The sequence below is a fragment of the Papio anubis genome, chromosome 1 (genome assembly GCF_008728515.1).
Source record: "Papio anubis isolate 15944 chromosome 1, Panubis1.0, whole genome shotgun sequence".
Taxonomy (NCBI): domain Eukaryota; kingdom Metazoa; phylum Chordata; class Mammalia; order Primates; family Cercopithecidae; genus Papio; species Papio anubis.
The window spans coordinates 131,472,353-131,492,180 of record NC_044976.1 but is presented as its reverse complement, the minus strand read 5'-3'; the positions used below and the strand labels follow the sequence as shown (position 1 = coordinate 131,492,180).

The window sequence follows — 19,828 nt, the reverse complement described above, 5'->3', positions numbered from 1 at the left end:
CAGACCCAAGTACGAGAGGCAAGAACTCTGCAGCTTCCTGCCTTCTGGGTCAGTTCCTTATTCGTCTGCAGCTGGCTCCCAGGGAGATCTCAGTGGAACTTCAGAAACGCTGGGCAGTCTGCCTTTCAACCATGCCCCTGTCCCTGGGAGCCGAGATGTGGGGGCCTGAGGCCTGGCTGCTGCTGCTGCTACTGCTGGCATCGTTTACAGGTAGGACTTGCCTGAACCATCAGGACACTTGCTTCTGAGCCCAACCCGGCACTGACACACATGCACAAACACATAGACACATGCATGCACACACACATTCTCCTTCCTTTGACTCTGAACTGAGGAGCCAGTCTCTCTCTCCCACCCCCAGCTTCCAGCAGTGCCCCCAGAAAAGCCAGTATAGCCCTTCCCCTTCGTGTTTCCTCCCAGCCCCCAGGCCAGGTCACTATGTCTGGGATCCCTGACACCTCTGCCAAAGCCTTGCCTAGGCCTGAGCTGTCTTGGGGAATAGAGACCCAGTGCAGGTGGGCAGGGAGATGGGACTTGTGAGGATTCTTTTCACCCCAGGGTTTCCTGGAGGTGCCTTGGCCTACCCCCTGGGCTCTAGAACAGCTGCCTGGAACTGGGGCTGACTCAGGGCTCAGCTGGTTTCGGCAGTCATCAGGGTGCTGGAAGCCTGATGCCCACAGAGTGGATGGGGGATTTCTGTTTCCTTCTCTTCTCTCCATGATGTTCTAGAGCACCAGGACTGGGGCACCTCTTGGGGACTATAGGAGAACTGAGAATGCCTGTCACTCTTACCCCTCCCTTTCCCTGGACACAGTATTAGGTGCCAGGGTGGTAATAAGGGGGTTTAGATGGGTGGGGGGTCTAAGATAGGGAACCATCTAGATAGGATGTGGTCCCCTTTTGTTCATCTCCTGTTCCCCCATTTTCTTAACTAGATGCCTTGTATTACTCCTCACCTCCTGTCTGTCTAATGTATATACAACAAATATGAATTATAGGAATGTATAATCTTCAGAGTAGAGGAGAGTGTGTGTGCGTGTGTGTGCACAGTGAGACTCAGTGGGATTCCATAGGCTGTTCCTAGGGTAATGAGTAACAGAAATCTTTCTCCTTCAAAAGATGGGGGCTGATCTGGATAGGACAGTTTGATTCTCGGGCCCAGGAGCAGTAGCAAGGGAGCCTCTGTTGCCCAGCAAGATCCGGCAGTGATTCCCCCACCTCCATCTCCAGCCGAAGCTTTGAGGAGGGGAATAAGGCCTAGATGTGTGGATTGGTGGAGGTATGGGCTGCTCCCACTCTGATTTTATGATAGGTCATGGCTCAGCCTCCAGTGGTAGGATACTCAGCTCCTACCCCTGCCATCTCCTCACAGTCCCCTACCACCTGTATTTTAATTCCCATTTTCCAGATAATCCTTCTCAACTTGTTTAGGCCAAAAAGGTGGAGCCTAGTTGCTGGAGTCGGGGAACCAGCAGTCACTTTCCTGTGGGATCTACCCACACCTAAAGAGTGGAGTCATGCCATCTCAGGACTTGGAAGAGATCAAAGAGATTACCACTCCAACTCTCTCATTTTACAGATGAAAAAACTGAGAGAGATAGGCAAGTGAGATCTTCAAGATAACTCAATGTTAGGAGTTAACACACACACACACGCACACACACACACACACAATCTCTTTCCTTTGACTCTGAACTGAGGAGCCAATCTCTCTCTCCCAACCCCAGCTTCCAGCAGTGCCCCCAGAAGAGCCAGTGTAGTCCTTCCCTTTCATGCTCCCTCCCAGCCCCCCAGGCCAGGTCACTATGTCTGGAATCCCTGATTATCTCTGCTCAGTGTTAGGAGTATGACAAGGGTTAGTGTCTTGGTGTTCTGATTCTAAGTTCATTGAAGAATAGTACATTTGAATGCACACTGGATACAGCCTGGATACTAGATGCTGGAGATGCAATGGTGACTGCATCACATGGTTTTTGTCTTCCTTTTCCATGATGGCAAAACTGTTCTTACTAAGAGAAGCCCAGGGAAGGGGAAAGGAGACCCCCTTCTAGTTAGACCTCATGCAATCCCTGACAGTAAGGGAGGAAGCTTGGCTCCAGATTGCCCCAGGAAGCTGGTAGCTGGTAGGAGGCCACTCCGCTGCACTCCGCTGCACTCCGCTGCACAGAGCTGAGGTTGCTCTGGGGGCTGGAGACTACTAGCCTGAGGATCAGATGGTCCTACCTCCACTACCACCCCCATTCTGGCTCTTCTGTATATAGACTCTCTTAAATGGCCCCCAGGAATCTGGAATGTTTCATGTCTCTGAAAAAAATCCTTGGACTGGGAAGTCAGGAGTCTTGGGTCCAGATCCCGTTTCCGCTATTAATCTATTTGGTAACCTTGGGCAGTGATGAAACCAGACTTCAGTAGACCAAGAGCTAGGACCAGATCATCTCTACTGACCTTCCAGCTCAAATACGATGACTCTGTGATGTTCCAGCCCTGGTTGAAGTGGGGTGCTGCGGTGTTGGAAAGGTCACTGGATCTAGTTGTGGAGATAGGAGGAGGAAAGGGGTTCTGGTCCCATCTCTCAGAGGGTACCAGCGTACCTTTCCCCAGAATACTGCCTTCCTGGCCCTACTGCAAATTCACCCCCCACCCAAATCCTGGGCCATTAGAGCTCTGAGCCCCAGGGCCCTGCCCCACCCCTGACAGGGAAAGGAGCCCAGGCTTGGGAGGCGCCTCAGCACCACAGCTCTTTGTCTCTCCTTAATGGGTTGAGTTTCCGGGTGAGGTCTCCTCCCTTCTCCCTCCCCCATCTCTTGCCCTGGGGCTGAGGGACCCAAATCCATGAGACACCCCTTCCCCCATTAGGATCCTAGTCCCTAGCTCTTTGTCTGGGTTCAGGAGCCCTGCAGGACCAGAGGGTGAGTGGTGGTGCTCTGCCTTCTGAGGTCTGCCTTCTGGGGGTTAGGATCAGCTTTCTGTCTCAGGTTAGTTTCCTCAAAAGGGAGGGGCCCATCCTTACTTTTCTACTCCTGTTTACAGAGGGGGGCAGGCCCTTTCCTGTAGGACCTACCCAAACCTGGGAAAGCCAGCAAGGGAGGTGGTGAGAACTGGGAGAATCCCAGGGAAGCCCTGTGACCTCAGTGACCTTGTTCCCACCCTAGTGTTTAAGGAGGCTGGGCCAAGCAGACCCTAGCTACAGAGATAGTGATGAGGACGTTAGAGTTCATGATTCTATCAGGTGGACCAGAGCCTCAGGATCTGGGGGTTCTCTAGGCAAAGTGAATGGGGATTCGCTACTTTGGGGCACAAACCCAGTGAGAAGAGAATGATTGGATGTTCTGGCCTCCAAAAATTTGTCCTTGCTCTGACCGAAGTCTAGGCAGAGAGAAGCAATGGAGGTGATATGTGGAATGAAGTCAGAAGGGAAGGGAGTAGAGGAGTCTAGCGTCTAAATTTGGGAAGAGAATCTAAAATGAGGAGGGGGCCAGGCGTGGTGGCTCACGCCTGTAATCCCAGCACTTTGGGAGGCCAAAAGCAGGTGAATCCCTTGAGCCCAGCAGTTTGAGACCAGCCTGGGCAACTGGCGAAACTCTGTCTCTACAAAAAATACAAGAGTTAGCCAGGCATGGTGGTGTACCTGTGGTCCCAGCTACTTGGGAGGATTGCCAGAATCCAAGGAGACTGACGTTGCAGTGAGCCGTGATCACACCACTACACTCCAGCCTGGGTGACAGAGTGAGACTTTGTGTCAAAAAAAAAAAAAAAAAAAAAAAAAAAGAAGTGAAGTTCAGAACTGAGGAGGCATCTGCCATGCCTCCTGAATGAAGGCTGTGGAGAAGGTGGCTGAGGTCACTCTTTCACTGGAACAGGTAGCCTCTGGCCTCGGGAGATTTTCTCATAGTTTTCTGGCCACCCCCACCCCCTTCCCTCTAAATCTGGTGTGTCCTGAGAGCTGGAGTTGAGGCTGTGATTTGGGACGGGGCAGAGCAAGCCATGGTGGGTGGAGGGGCAGTGTGGAGCAGGGGTTAGGATCTCAGGAGTTTGGGAGAAGCTGAATCCTGGGTCTCCCACCCACAGTGTGGCTGTTGTGGTGACTCAGCCAGGCTCAGACTCTGGCTCCGGGGGGTTTAGGGGACTTATCTGTGCTGGGAGCTGTGTCTGGGCCAGAGCCGGGGCTGCCTCAAGGCCTGTCCTCCCCATTGTTCTCATCTCCCTTTGTGATTGTGTGGCCCCCCTCCCCAGACACTAATCTGTGGGTGGGCGTTCTGCCCAGGCTGGGAAGCTCTCACTAAGCTGGGGGGCTTAGAACAATGGGGGGTAAGTGAGGGAGGCGAATGAAGGTGGAGAGGGAATCTTCTGGCTTTTAAAGTTCCTTAGCACTCCAAAGCCAAGGTTATGGGGAAAAGAGTGGATGGAAAGGGGTTTGCTGGGTTGTTTGTGTCACCTGTCCTGGATGGGGAGTTTCGGTGCATCCCTCCCAGGTCCTTTCTCACCCCAAACTCACCCACATACTCCAGCTCTCGGGTGGAGGTTGTTGCTGTAAGGGGAGGCAGGAGTTAACAAAGGAGCATGAGACCCTAGACAGCCTGGACCCCTCCCCCTAGCCCCAGGCAGGATTCCCCTCACTCCCTACAAACCCACACCAGACAACCCTTACCCAGGTCTGGAACCAGAGCTGGTTTTTCTGGTAGTGGCAGCAGCAGAACCCTGACAGAGATTTCCAGGGAGAGGCCTCCTTCGGGGGCCAGAGCTGCTGAGGGACCCAGGGGAGTGGCTGGGGGTAGTGGTGAGAAATGTGGGAGTCCTTTTAGTAGGAACCTGAGGAGCAAGGGGAAAGGGAACGTTTGTTTTGTTCTGCTGGGGAGTCCTTAATGGCAAGTTCCCATCACCTGGAGGGACAGTGACCTCATCTCTAGGTACTTCCACCTTGAGCCTGAGATGAATCTGTCCTCAAGTCTTGGGGTGAGATGGGGAGGGATGCTGGGGGTGACATTCCAGGCAGGATGCAGAGGCAAAGGCTCAGAGCCACATACCACTGACCAAGGGCAGCTGAGACAGAGAGACATGCGGAAGCCAAGATAAACCGACAGCAAAATATTTACTATGTGTGCAGAGTTCCGCAGACAAGAATGCACTCCATGCATACAGAGGGTGTGACATGCACACGGAATCGTGTGTGCACACACGTTCACACATACCGGTACATAGCTCTTCCCTCTGGACACAGACAAGTAAGTACATATATGCCCCTAAGATAAGACATGAACACATATATGTGCCAAACACCCACCAGTTTATGCAAGGAGATAGCCTCACATGCTTTTGAACCAGCACTAAGACAGGCCAGGCCCTCAGCCACAGCTCCCATATACAAAAAACTCATACCTACTCCCTCCTTCTCAGACACCCATCTCTAGTACTCCTACATTCACACCTGTAAGTCCCAGCAGGGGATCCTGATGGAGAAAGGCCCCTCATAAAGAAAACCTACTTCCTTAAAGATGCTCTTGATGGCTGGGTATCAGCAAGTGCCAGCCTCAGTTTCCCTTCCTGAGATCAGAGGCCAGGCTCACATGGAAAGGAAAGTTGAGACCCAGGCATAGGGTGGGGAACAGCCAGCCCAAACCTGGAACGGAGGGCCTGTCTGGGAGCGGGCGGGGTACACAAAGGGCTGGGCTCCAAAGAGGCCCGTGGGGGCCTGGCCAGGGTGGGGGAGGCCAAGGGCAGGGATCCCGTCTGGCCAGTTGGGCCTGTTCTCTCCCTTGCGCAAGGTGGTGGTGGCTGTGGCTAGGCTTGCTGCTGTGCAGCAGCTTCTGAGTCACCAAGGCTCCTGACCAGCGTCCTGGTGCTCCAGGGAGGAGGGGTGGGAGGGTCAGAGGGAGGAGTGTCCAACCAGCCCAAGTGCACCAGCCTTAGCAAACAATTTGCAACAGAAGGGTCCGTGGGCTTGGCCTGGCCTGGCCATCACATGCCCGCAAGGTGACCTCACCAGGCAGGCAATGTGTCTCCTTTGGTCTGATGACATCATCTTGCTGACGCCAGGCTGACATTGGGTGGAGGAGAGAAGGAGGAGGCAGTCCTGGCCTGCCCTGGCCTGGAAGCCTGGACTCCTGGGTCTGTTTAGCCAAGGACAGGGATTCTAGGGCTCAAATTCTATTTTCTCTTCTCTTGTACCCTAGGGTGGTAGAGGGGTATGCAACTGGAGGAGGGTGTTGCCTCAGGCTGAGATGTTCCTACTAAATAGTGGATTTAGAACAATGAGGATCTGTGGGAGATACCCAGAAAGGAATTTCCTGTTTTACTGGGTTCCTCGGTCTGAGAAGCTTCAGTTTGTCCCCTAGGGGTGGGGATCATCGACTCACAGGTGAGAACATGGAGGATTGAGATTCAGGCATGCGCTGGATATCTAATGCCTGCTGTACCCTAAGAAGGTATTGTATTTTCCTAGGGAAATATAGGTGATTAGTGGTGGGGAGGCAGCAGGTGGTTGACTAGTATAGGAATAGGGTTGGAAAATATGCCATCTGATGTTGTTTCAGAAATAGTCTTTAGAAAGGTTTGAGTATCCCAGGGGGGCAGGTCTTGGGATCCCTGTGACCTTCACAGACAACAGCGTTTGAAGCAGAGGATATGTGGTGCTGGAGATCCCTACCCAAGCTCACTCGCAGCCCTTCCTTGGCAGCCCTGTTCTTTCCAGTGCCAGGAGGAGAAGAAGCCTGAGATGGGTGCGGGTGGTTAGCTGGACTCCCAGGCTGGGCTGGGTGGGACCAACATTAGCTTAGGCAGGTCAGGGCCCTGGTATCTGGCCCTGCAGGTCTATCCTGTCCCATCTGGGACCTCTTAGCACCCAACAGCATCCTTCTTCCCTCTCCTGGTAGCAGCGCCACAGGAACCCCTTCCTGTGCTCTATGTGCTGCCTCACTAAAACCCTCTGATCCATTCTAGTGGAGCTTCATTTCCTCCCTTCATGCCTGCCTCCTTCCATTCCTATTTTTTTCCCCTGTCCAGTCTGGAGGTGCTCCCTTTGCCAGTGAACCCAATTAGCTAGCTAGCCCAGCCTATCCTGCCTCCGCCCCAGGGTTACCATGTAGTGTGCTCCTCCCTGGCCAGCCCAATGCTTGTTCCTCCTCATTCTTGTTTTTTATCTTTTTCTTTTTTTTTGGTACAGCATCTCACTTTGTTGCCCACGCTGGAGTGCAGTGGAATGATTAGCTCACTGCAACTTCCACCTGCTGGGTTCACCAATTCTCCTGCCTCAGCCTCCCGAGTAGCTGGGACTACAGGCGCCCACCACCACGCCCGGCTGATTTTTGTATTTTTAATAGAGACAGGGTTTCACCATGTTGGCCAGGCTGGTCTCAAACTCCTGAGCTTGGGTGATCTGCCTGCCTCAGCTTCCCAAAGTGCTGGGATTAAAGGTGTGAGCCACTCTGCCCAGCCTGTTCCTCCTCATTCTACACTTTTCTTCTGTCTCTCTCATTTATTAATTCACCTGTTCATTCATTCAGTCGGTCAATAAATGTTGATGGAACCCACATACCACTGAGCACTAAATCAGAAACAATGGTTCCATATGTGACGTGAGGCCCAGAAAACAGGGATAAAGTGCTGTGACAGGAGTGAAAGCAGGGTGATGAGGAGAACAGAGGAAGGGCACCTAATGCTGCCTGAGGTGGGGGTGGGAGGAGGGAGGACTCCTGGAGGAAATGATGCCTAAGCAGAGTCTTAAATGATGAGTAGGCGCTACCAGACATAGGGAGGAGGGCATTCCAGGCAGGGGGTATTGTGTGAGCAGAGGTGAGGAACAACAAGGTGTGTGGCTTGCTGGGCAGAGGCAGGGACAACACACTGTTGGGGATTGCTGGGGCACGCATTCCAAAGCAAGGAGCTCTTGCCATCCCAGCATGTTCCTTTGCTCTGCTCCCAGGCCCCAATCCCCATATTTCACTTTTGATTCCATGACTCCAAATTTATTTCTTCCCAACAATGAACATCCTCAGGCCCTGTCTCCCTCATAAGTTACTCATCCTAGAAATTTAGGAGCTGTCTTTGAGTCTTTCCTCTCCTTCATCTTTCTTTCTGGTCAGTGACCAAATCCCTGTCAAATCTCCCCCTGGAACTATCCCCTCCTATCCCCTCCTAGCACTACTGTGCCCAGGCTGCAGTGACTGCCCCTCACCACTTGCTCATGGCACTCCCTTGCTAAGGAACCTTCAGTGACTCCCCATTTCCTCTTGACCAAGTCTGAATTCCGTTGCTCGTATGGAAGTTCCCTGGTGATTTGGCCCCACCCTGCCCCAACCATATTTTCCACTCCTGCTCAACACACACACCCTGTATTAGGCTGAGTCCTCTCCTCTTTGCTTCCTGAACAAGCCACCTTCTCCATCTCCTTGGTGTTTGCTCACCGTGGTCCCTGACTTTGTATGCCTTTCTAGGCCTCTCTGCCTCCTAATCCTACCCAACTCATGCATGGGGCCCTCCCAAATGATTCAGTCCCATAGTGATTGCCCCATCCCACAGTTGGCCTATAACACACTCCTGAGCACTAAATCAGAAACCATCATCACATGTTTCCATATGTGTCTCCATATGTATCTCTTGCTCCTGAGCAGACCTCAAGTCCCATGAGAGCAAGGAGTGGATCCTTACTTTGCAGATAAGGTAACATGATGGATAGTTCTGATTCCAGAATTCCTGAGGGTTTCATTAAGATGCAGAATACTAGCCCTTTGTCCCTTGTCCTCTGATTCTGGCTTACAATTCTGACCCCGTTGCTGTGTGCCTGCTCTGATCTCATCTCTCTGGGCCTCTGACCTGGGCCCTTTCTGTCTTTAGTGGCTTGCTCATTCCTGCCTCTGAGCCTTGGTTCATGCCTTTCCTCCCACATGGAACACTTCCTGAGCTATGGGAATCCAGGTCTCTCATCTTCAAGCCATGAAAAGAATGTTCCAAAGGGCCTACTGAATAGACCCTTCCTACCCTATGTGACCCATTCCAGACACCAACAGTTTTGGATTCTTGCCGTGGCTCCCGGCCACACTTTCTGAAACTATCCACTTTTTCCTGGTTGGTGGGTTGAACCTCCTCTGAAAGTTTGTTCATGGCTTTCCCTGTTTCTTTGTGCATAAATTCCATCTCCCTGATGACTGTGAGCTCCCTGAGGGCAGAGGCTGGGTCTCCTGTTCTGTTACAACCTCCCACCTTGCAACTGCTCAGGATACAATCCTAGGCTGCAAGAGGGTGTGAGTCTTCCATAAATCTCTGTGTGGCCTTAGGCAAGCCACTTCCTCTCTCTGGGTCTCAGTTTCCTCATCTGTTAAATGGTGATAATAACACCTACCTCTTGGGAATGTTTTGTAGATTTAATAAGGTAATGAACTGAATGTGCTTTGCAAGCACAAAATGCTTCAGGAGTTCCGGCCACCTTTGCTGTCATTATCATTATGAATGCGCTCCCCCAGCTCTGGCAGCACCCTTAATCGTGGTTGTCCCTGTCTGCCCCCTGCAGGCCGGTGCCCCGCGGGTGAGCTGGAGACCTCAGACGTGGTAACTGTGGTGCTGGGCCAGGACGCAAAATTGCCCTGCTTCTACAGAGGGGACTCCGGCGAGCAAGTGGGGCAAGTGGCATGGGCTCGGGTGGACGCGGGCGAAGGCGCCCAGGAACTAGCGCTACTGCACTCCAAATACGGGCTTCATGTGAGCCCGGCTTACGAGGGCCGCGTGGAGCAGCCGCCGCCTCCACGCAATCCCCTGGACGGCTCGGTGCTCCTGCGCAACGCAGTGCAGGCGGACGAGGGCGAGTACGAGTGCCGGGTTAGCACCTTCCCCGCCGGCAGCTTCCAGGCGCGGCTGCGGCTGCGAGTGCTGGGTAAGTGGGGCTCTCTGGGGATAGTCTGAGCTGCTGTGGATGCAGGGGGAAGCAGAGATTGGAATTGCAGAGATGAATGGGGCAGAAGTAGAACAGGAATAAAATGTACAGGGTCCTGTTCAGGTGAGGGAGCTTCATCCAGCTAGCTATCCTTGTACCCAATCCAGAAATTCTCTCCAAGTAACCCCAAAAGCTGGGGAAGATTCCATTTATTAGGAAGTTCTTCCTTCCGACGACATGAAACTCCCTCTGTTACTTTTGCCCTGTGGCAATATGGCACGGTTTATTCTCTTTTCTGTACAACAACCTTTCCAAAAGCAGAGGCCCTTTGTCATGCCCCACCCAAATCTACTCTTCTCCAAGCTAAACTTACTGGTTCCTGACACAGTTCCACCAAAGACAGTTTCAAAGCCTCTCTCACCATCCTGTGCTCCATGTTTTTTTCTTTTTACAATGTGGGTCCTGAGTGTGGACACAGGTCCAGCTATGGTGTGGCCATACGCGGCCAGTGGGGCTAATACCTTCCTTGATATGGACCTTCAGTGAATGTGGTCTGAGATCACAATCACTTTTTAAAATTTTTAATTTAATTTAATTTAATTTTTTTCGGACGAAGTCTCGCTCTGCCGCCCAGGCTGGAGTGCAGTGGCGCGATCTCGGCTCACTGCAAGCTCCGCCTCCCGGGTTCACGCCATTCTCCTGCCTCAGCCTCCCAAGTAGCTGGGACTACAGGCGCCGCCACCACGACCAGCTAATTTTTTTTTGTATTTTAGGTAGAGACGAGGTTTCATCGTGTAAACCAGGATGGTCTCGATATCCTTACCTCGTGATTCGCTTGTCTTGGCCTCCCAAAGTGCTGGGATTACAGGCGTGAGCCACCGCGCCCGGCCACAATCACTTTTTAAACCATCACTTTATATTGCGGGCACTTGTGGTCAACTCTGGACTTATGGTCAAGTCTTTTCCATTCTGTGTTAATATTTTGAAGATAAAAATAAAGGTTTTTTTGCTGGGTGAGGTGACTCACACACTGTAATCCCAGCACTTTGGGAGGCTGAGGTGGGCAGATCACCTGAGGTCAGGAGTTCGAGACCAGCCTGGCCAACATGAGGAAACCCCATCTCTACTAAAAATACAAAAACTAGCCAGGCGTGGTGGCTCGTGCCTGTAATCCCAGCTACTCAGGAGGCTGAGGCGGAGAATCACTTGAACCCAGGAGACGGAGATTGCAGTGAGCTGAGATTGTGGAACTGCACTCCAGCCTGGGCGGTAGAGGGAGACTCAGTCTCAAAAGTAAATAAATAAATATAAATAAATAAATACAATAAAGGTTTTTATAGTTCCCCTTTATTCACATATAAGTTAATAACATCAGCCTTGGAGTAAAAAAAAAAACCCAAGTGTAAATCTAGGCTTTGTCACCTAATAGCTGATGACTTGGGACAGTCACTTAACTTCCTTGTGCTTTGGTTTCCTCATCTGGAAAATAGAGATAATAATACCTAACTCACTGTTTGTTGACAGAATTTGAGATAACATTTATAAAATATTTAGCATAATAGTTGACACATAGTAAGTGCTTACTAGGAGGTGGTTATTATTATTATGTAGATGATATCTGGTTAGTTTTTTAATTACTTCATTATTTTTATTTTTTAAAATGACCTATGTTCATTGTAAAAAATTCACACAGTAGGGAAGGATACAAAGTCACCTCAATTTCTACCATTCATCTGTGTCTCCATGAAGTAAGAGAAGGAAAGGGGACCTGAAACTTGTTTTGTGGTATTTTTTGTTGTTTTTTTGAGGCGGAGTCTCACTCTGTCGCCCAAGCTGGAGTGCAGTGGCATGATCTCCGCTCACTGCAACCTCCACCTCCCGTGTTCAAGCGATTCTCCTGCCTCAGCCTCTCGAGTAGCTGGGATAACAGGCACCCGCCACAACGCCCGGCCAATTTTTTATATTTTTGGTAGAGACAGGGTTTCACCATATTGGCCAGGCTGGTCTCGAACTCCTGACCTCGTGATCTGCCTGCCTCGGCCTCCCAAAGTGCTGGGATTACAGGTGTGAGCCACCGTGCCCGGCCCGGGGGCCTGAAAGTTTGTACTTGCACAAGACTGAAATGCGATGAGTGGGGGCCTCCTAACGGGGGTTGTGCAGACCTGTGACCCCTGCCTTTCCCCATTTTCAGTGCCTCCCCTGCCCTCACTGAATCCTGGGCCAGCACTAGAAGAGGGCCAGGGCCTGACCCTGGCAGCCTCCTGCACAGCTGAGGGCAGCCCAGCCCCCAGCGTGACCTGGGACACAGAGGTCAAAGGCACAACGTCCAGCCGTTCCTTCAAGCACTCCCGCTCTGCCGCTGTCACCTCAGAGTTCCACCTGGTGCCTAGCCGCAGCATGAATGGGCAGCCACTGACTTGTGTGGTGTCCCATCCTGGCTTGCTACAGGACCAAAGGATCACCCACATCCTCCACGTGTCCTGTAAGTACTTGGATGCTTGGATAGGGAGGCCCAAGGGGTTCTGAGCAGATTGGTGGGACGCCATAGGTCCCTGAGCCAGGCCGGGCTGGTCAACCTGGGTCCTGGAGGCTACAGTGTGTAAGAGAGCACTAGTCCAAATGTGGAAGACCTGGAGCCCGATCCCAGAGGATAGACCTCTCTGAGCTTCTGTGTCCTTATCTTTAGAAAGGAGATTGCCCTGCTTCACGGGGTTGTTGGGAGAATCAACTATAAATATGGAATTGAAAACACTTTCTAAAATATTAGTTTAGGATTTGGAAACAGATAAACTTAGACAAGCCCTAGTTCTACTTACCAGCTGTTATTCAGTTGTGTTAGGCTTCATTTTCTTTATCAGCAAAATGAGTATAATTATTTATAACTCATACCAACTTTAGATGGTTTTGACGGGAATTAGAAATTATGAACGCAGAGCAACTCACACAGTGCTTAGCGCATTGAAGGCGCTTGGTAAATGGTAGATACTATTTTCCCAGTGTTAGATTTCAAGCTTCTGGAGGGGATAAGACTGTTTTCAGCATTTGGCTCAAAGTAGGTCCTCAACAAATGTTTGTTGAAGAAATGAACGAACTAGTAGGATTGTTACACTTTTGAAGAATCAGGCAACATTTATTCAGCACCTGTTCTGTGACTAGCACTATGCTAGGCAACACAGGACATCCAGAAAATGTGTGATGGATCACTACCTTGAGGGACTTATGGCCTCATTGTACAGGTAAACCAATATAGACTCTCTGAGCTTAGAGAGGGGAGGGAACAGTGTGGCCAGGAACTGTCAGCAGGGTGGGGCTGAGCTAGGTTTGGCAGCAGATGAGTAGGATGGAGAAGGGCAAGGGAGGGTATTTCAGGCAGGGTGGGGTGGGGGCAGAGCCCTTTGAGGTACCACATGATCAAAGGCATCATTTCCATTCTTTCTCCTCCCACCTCCCATTCCAGTCCTTGCTGAGGCCTCTGTGAGGGGCCTTGAAGACCAAAATCTGTGGCACGTTGGCAGAGAAGGAGCTATGCTCAAGTGCTTGAGTGAAGGGCAGCCCCCTCCCTCATACAACTGGACACGGTAAGGGCCCGAGCCTGGGGAAGGCCTAACTTGAGACTAGGTTCCTGCCCTCTCAGGGCCAGGGTATACTCGCTATGGGATGGGACAATATATTCTGAGCCCCCAAATAAGTTGGGGTATGTGTTCACATCTTTTGTATTATTATACTCATTGTGCAAGAATATGCATGGTCACCATATATTATTGGCTTGCCCAGGGAATCTAAGATACATGGTCATTAGTAGGGAATAAATGGATAAGCCCTTAAATTTTTTGTCTTTTACTTTATTTTTGTTTTGAGAGAGTCTCGCTCCGTTGCCAGGCTGGAGTGCAGTGGCGCGATCTCGGCTCACTGCAACCTCCACCTCCTGGGTTCACGTGGTTCTCCTACCTCAGCCTCCTGAGTAGCTGGGACTACAGGCGCCCGCCACCACCCCCAGCTAATTTTTGTATTTCTAGTAGAGACAGTGTTTCACCATGTTGGCCAGGCTGGTCTCGATCTCAAGACCTCGTGATCTGCCCACCTTGGCCTCTGAAAGTTCTGGGAATACAGGCGTGAACCACCATGCCTGGCCCTTGTCTTTTATTTTTGTTTTTTTTGAGATGGAGTTTCACTCTGTTGCCCAGGCTGGAGTGCAGTGGCACGATCTTGGCTCACTGCAACCTCCGCCTGCCAGGTTCAAGAGATTCTCCTGCCTCAGCTTCCCAAGTAGCTGGGATTACAGGTGTGCGTCAGCATGCCCAGCTAGTTTTTTGTATTTCTAGTAGAGTCGGGGTTTCACCATGTTGACCACACTGGTCTTGAACTCCTGACCTCAGGTAATCCGCCCGCCTCAGCCTCCCAAAGTGCTGGGATTATAGGCGTGAGCCACCATGCCTGGCCTTGTCTAACTTTTAAATTGTGAAATATAACACAATATTTCGATATTAATATTTTGCATATTTATGTGAATGCATAAAGTGCACAAGACAGCTGTGTCTTTTTGCAGTTGTTAAGCCAACACTCCTATAACCACCACAATATTGCCAGCACCTCGAAAACACCCACTACCTCCAGTTCCCTCAAGGCATCCTTGGCCTTTTTCCAAGGTCTGAAATATCTAGAGAGTCAGGGAGAGGTTGGGTACACATGTGTGTGAGCCCATGACGGGCATGTTCTCACATGTAAGCATATGAGCGATGCATGTGGCCTTGTGCCTGGGGCTATGTTCATGTATCCTGCCATGCAACATCACGGGTGTTGGAGCAGGCAGTCACATTTTCCAATTGCCTCTACACCCAGCTAGGAGTGGAGTGTCCTGTTGGGTGGACTTTATAACATGTGTACCTGGTACCCAGTGTTGGATGACGTGATGCCTGTGGAAGCATGTGGGATGGCACACGTGTGGATCTTCCCCGGGTGTGTGTAGGGGGTGCCCAGGTCAGGCTGGGCAGCAGGGAGAAAGGACTTCTGCCTAGACCTGCCTGGTGGAGGGAGGGACACCGTGGGAACAGCCGGCGGCTCTGGGTGACGTCATGGGGGTGGAGGGTGGAGAGCTGTCTGGACACGTTGGGTGATGGTGGCTTCAGCCCTTCCGGGCTGGCACCCTTCAGCTTCCCTGTCTTCCAGGCTGGATGGGCCTCTGCCCAGTGGGGTACGAGTGGATGGGGACACTTTGGGCTTTCCCCCACTGACCACTGAGCACAGTGGCATCTACGTCTGCCATGTCAGCAATGAGTTCTCCTCGAGGGATTCTCAGGTCACTGTGGATGTTCTTGGTAAGCACCGGGGCAGAAGAAACAAGGGACCTGGGCCAAGGGCTTGGTGGGGGCAGCGGGAAGCAAGACAGAGACAGTGAATTGGGCAAGTGTTTATTCAGTGGGGGCTGGACTGTGTGTCTTTTGCAGAGAGTCAAACTGAGGTGTGGTTTTAGATGTTTTGTAGGGGAGCTGTGAGGTCTGGGGTGGGTTGTGGCTGCAGGCTTCCACCTCAGACAGTGGCCTGTCTCCAGCAGACCCCCAGGAAGACTCTGGGAAGCAGGTGGACCTAGTGTCAGCCTCGGTGGTGGTGGTGGGTGTGATCGCCGCACTCTTGTTCTGCCTTCTGGTGGTGGTGGTGGTGCTCATGTCCCGATACCATCGGCGCAAGGCCCAGCAGATGACCCAGAAATAGTGAGTACTGGGCACTCCTGGGTGGGTAGAACTAAGCTGAGAACAAAGAAGAGGATAGCAGGAGGTGGGCCAGGACCGAGGAGACTGGGTGGCCTGAAAACTGAGGAGTTTCAGACTAGAGGTGGGCAGGGTCTTTCTAGGGCTGAGGAGGAGCTAAGGGTCTGGAGCACAGATGGAGCACTCAATCCTTCCACCTTAGTGAGGGTCAGATCCATGTGCCTGGGTGTCGCCAAGTATGCACACGCACACAGCACACACATGCTCTTCAGCTGCACTGCCATCTGCAGCCACACACTCACACTTGCAGGGCCAGCACGGCACCCACACCCTCCAGGCCTATCTCACTAGGCTCAGCCAGGATAGGCTCACCTTGGAAGGCTGCCGCTACCCTCAGCTCCTGACAAGGGTGTGTCTTTCCCAGTGAGGAGGAGCTGACCCTGACCAGGGAGAACTCCATCCGGAGGCTGCATTCCCATCACACGGACCCCAGGAGCCAGGTGTGTGCCAAGTTCGGGTGCACGCATGCAGGAGTGTGGTCACATTGGGGTCTGCTTGTGCCTGGGCCTCTCTGCAGACCAGGCGCACAGCTCTCTGCTGGGTCAGCCACTGACTCACAGCTGGGGCTGGCTAGGGTAGAGTTGAGAGGGTGTAGTTGCTTTGGGTCTGCTAGGGCTGCTCCAGAAGGCTCCCTTCAGCATTGGCCTAGGGCCTTCTCTGGGAAGCCACCATCAGTTCTGCTTCCAGGGTGGGTTTGGGGTGGCAGTGGGGAAATGAGGATGTTTGTTTCCAAGAGAATGGACCTGTTGGGTTGGGGGACAGGTGAGTAGGGAGGAGGCTGGTGGAGGACAAGAGGGGAAGAGGCTGAGGGGAGGAGGCTGAGCCCTGTTCTAACTCCCCCATGTCTGGGCCCTGCAGCCGGAGGAGAGTGTAGGGCTGAGAGCCGAGGGCCACCCTGATAGTCTCAAGGACAACAGTAGCTGCTCTGTGATGGTGAGGCCCCCGGCCCCACCGGTGTCCCCACCACTCTCCTCGGGCCCCTGTCCTGGTCCCAGATATGGTGCGTCAGCAGCCCACTTACCAGTCCCTCTCGCCTTAGCCCTGGCTCATGCAGCCCAGCACCGCATCTCTGCTACATCTTTGTTCTCCCGTCTCCCCCTCCCCATGCCTAACACTTGTTCCTGGTCCCCGATCTCTGGGCCCCTATGCTTCTGAGGCAACCGTTACCCCTGCTTGTGCCTGGCCTCTGATCCCACCATGACCCAGCTGTGCCCCAGCATGTCCAGCCACCCTGCTTTGGTTCCTGACTTGCCCTCTGCCCTTGGTCTCCAGAGTGAAGAGCCTGAGGGCCGCAGTTACTCCACGCTGACCACGGTGAGGGAGATCGAAACACAGACTGAACTGCTGTCTCCAGGCTCTGGGCGGACCGAGGAGGAGGAAGATCAGGATGAAGGCATCAAACAGGCCATGAACCATTTTGTTCAGGAGAATGGGACCCTACGGGCCAAGCCCACAGGCAATGGCATCTACATCAATGGGCGGGGACACCTGGTCTGACCCAGGCCTGCCTCCCTTCCCTAGGCCTGGCTCCTTCTGTTGACATGGGAGATTTTAGCTCATCTTGGGGGCTTCCTTAAACACCCCCATTTCTTGCAGAAGATGCTCCCCATCCCACTGACTGCTCGACCTTTACCTCCAACCCTTCTGTTCATCGGGAGGGCTCCACTGATTGAATCTCTCCCAAAATGCATGCAGGTCACTGTGTGTGTGCATGTGTGCCTGTGTGAGTGTTCACTGACTGTGTGTGTGTGGAGGGGTGACTGTGTCCGTGGTGTATATTGTGCTATCATATCAGAGTCAAGTGAACTATGGTGTATGTGCCACAGGATTTGAGTGGCTGCGTGGGCAACACTGTCAGGGTTTGGCATGTGTGTCGTGTGGCTGTGTGTGACCTCTGCCTGAAAAAGCAGGTATTTTCTCAGACCCCAGAGCAGTATTAATGATGCAGAGGTTGGAGGTGAGAGGTGGAGACTGTGGATCAGACCCAGGTGTGCGGGCATAGCTGGACCTGAAATCTGCCTCCGGTGTGAGGGAACCTGTCTCCTACCACTTGGGAGCCATGGGGGCAAGTGTGAAGCAGCCAGTCCCGGGGTCAGCCAGAGGCTTGAACTGTTACAGAAGCCCTCTGCCCTCTGGTGGCCTCTGGGCCTGCTGCATGTACATATTTTCTGTAAATAAACATGCGCCGGGAGCTTCTTGCAGGAATACTGCTCCGAATCATTTTTAATTTTTTTTCTTTTTTTTTTCTTGCCCTTTCCATTAGTTGTATTTTTTATTTATTTTTATTTTTATTTTTATTTTTATTTTTATTTTTTAGAGATGGGGTATCACTATGTTGCTCAGGCTGGCCTTGAACTCCTGGGCTCAAGCAATCCTCCTGCCTCAGCCTCCCTAGTAGCTGGGACTTTAGGTGTATACCACTGTGCCTGCTTTGAATCCTTTACTAAGAGAAGAAAAATTAAAGAAAGGCTTTAGATTTATCCAATGTTTACTACTGGGATTGCTTAAAGTGAGGCCCCCCCAACACCAGGGGGTTAATTCCTGTGATTGTGAAAGGGGCTCCTTCCAAGGCATCTTCATGCAGACAACCCCTTGGGAGGGCGCCTGAGAGCTGGTGGAGTCTGGAATTAGGGATGTGAGCCTAGTGGTTACTGGGTAAGGTAAAGTTGCATCCACAGTTGTTTGTGCTACCTTGGGGAGTTGCTTGGACTTGGTGACAAGGGCTCCTGTTCAATGGTGGTGTTGGGGAGAGAGAGAGCAGTGATTACAGACTGAGAGAGTAGGAGTTCAGGTGAGGTGACGGAGGTGCTAGGGGTGAGAATGTCGCCTTTCCCTCTGGGTGTTGGATCACTAATTCAAGGCTCTTCTGGATGTTTCTCTGGGTGGGGGCTGGAGTTCAATGAGGTTTATTTTTAGCTGGCACACCCAGATACACTCAGCCAGAATACCTAGATTTAGTACCCAAACTCTTCTTAGTCTGAAATCTGCTGGATTTCTGGCATAAAGGAAAGGCTCCCATCCGTCATTCCCCAGCCAGCCTAGGACTTTGAGTGTGGAGCCTGAAGATCTAAGATCCTAATATGTACATTTTATGTAAATATGTGCATATTTGTACATAAAATGATATTCTGTTTTTAAATAAACAGACAAAACTTGTTCTGTCTGGTTCCTGTCTTGCCCCTTGAACTGTGTAAGCTCTGAGTCACATACTCTCTGTCTTGGTACCATCCTTCTGGTAGTCCCAAGTAGGGGAGGACTTAGGATGCCTGTAGCTGGGAGGGATAGGGAAAGAATTGGCTTCCACAAGGCCTTTGGCCATCTCTGAGAGTCCCCAGGTAGGAGAGTGGAGCTAAGAACCCTTTCGAGGATGGCCAGTGCCTTAGTTTGCAAAGTGTTTTAAATTCCATTTTTTTTTTTTTATTGAGATGAAGTCTTACTTTGTTGCCCAGGCTGGAGTGTAGTGGCACGATCTTGGTTCACTGCAACCTCCGACTCCCAGGTTCAAGCAATTCTCTCACCTCAGCCTCCCGAGTAGCTGGGATTACAGGCGCCTGCCACCACGCTCAGTTAATTTTTGTATTTTTAGTAGAGACGAGGTTTCACCTGTTGGCCAAGCTGATCTCAAACTCCTGACCTCAGGTGATTCACCCGCCTCAGCCTCCCAAAGTGCTGGGATTACAGCGTGAGCCACTGAGCCCAGCCTGAATTCCTTATTGTACTGGAGACTCAACAACAGCTATGTGAAATAGGCAGCAGTGTACCCTTTTTACAGGTAAAGAAACTGAAACCCAAGTTAAATAAGTTGTACAGACTCTTAGAGGTGGGAGCATTTAAAGGTCCTCTAGTCTTCTCCCTTCGTTTTCCTAGGTGTGGAAACTGAGGCTCAGTGAAGTAATGTGATTTGACTGAGGTGCTAGACCCATCAGAGGCAGAACCCAGGCATCCTCCCTTGTGCGTGTGCTTTTTACAGCCCTGTGTCACCTTGCTCCAAGGCAAGCCCCAGGTCTTGGACCCAAGAATTCTGGTCTCTAAGGGAGTCAGTCACCTGCTTACACCCCAGACGCCATCACCCCACCCCAGGGCTCTGACATCACCTTCCCTGACCAATGAACGAAGTCCAAGCAATGGGTGAGGATGTGAATGTCAGCTACCTCCCCCACCCTAGGCCCTGTGGTTGCAAAGATGCTCTAACAGGAAGTGG

The 19,828-nt window shown here is 51.8% G+C and overlaps 1 protein-coding gene across 2 annotated transcripts; it reads left to right on the top strand.

Moving 5' to 3' along the window:
• Window positions 1-118: 118 nt before the first annotated feature.
• Window positions 119-18,790, top strand: NECTIN4 (nectin cell adhesion molecule 4). 2 transcript variants are annotated; one of them, XM_003892940.4, is made up of 9 exons: window positions 119-210; window positions 9,503-9,862; window positions 12,054-12,344; window positions 13,320-13,440; window positions 15,029-15,177; window positions 15,414-15,570; window positions 15,992-16,067; window positions 16,486-16,560; window positions 16,900-18,790. In XM_003892940.4, the coding sequence occupies exons 1-9, from the start codon at window positions 132-134 to the stop codon at window positions 17,122-17,124; spliced, it is 1,533 nt and encodes a 510-aa protein (XP_003892989.1). In that variant the 5' UTR covers window positions 119-131; the 3' UTR covers window positions 17,125-18,790. The 2 variants fall into 2 exon arrangements, with proteins under 2 accessions (XP_003892989.1, XP_021781624.1); XM_021925932.2 differs by lacking the exons at window positions 119-210; window positions 16,486-16,560 and having other exon boundaries at window positions 7,412-9,862.
• The last annotated feature ends 1,038 nt before the right edge of the window (window positions 18,791-19,828 follow it).

What these genes read in the sequence shown, in the direction of transcription:
- NECTIN4 (XM_003892940.4), top strand. Translation starts at nt 132, where the DNA reads ATGCCCCTGTCCCTGGGAGCCGAGATGTGGGGGCCTGAGGCCTGGCTG. An exon ending in CCACATCCTCCACGTGTCCT is followed by an intron (nt 12,345 to 13,319) that starts GTAAGTACTTGG and finishes CTCCCATTCCAG; the next exon opens with TCCTTGCTGAGGCCTCTGTG. An exon ending in ACAGTAGCTGCTCTGTGATG is followed by an intron (nt 16,561 to 16,899) that starts GTGAGGCCCCCG and finishes CTTGGTCTCCAG; the next exon opens with AGTGAAGAGCCTGAGGGCCG.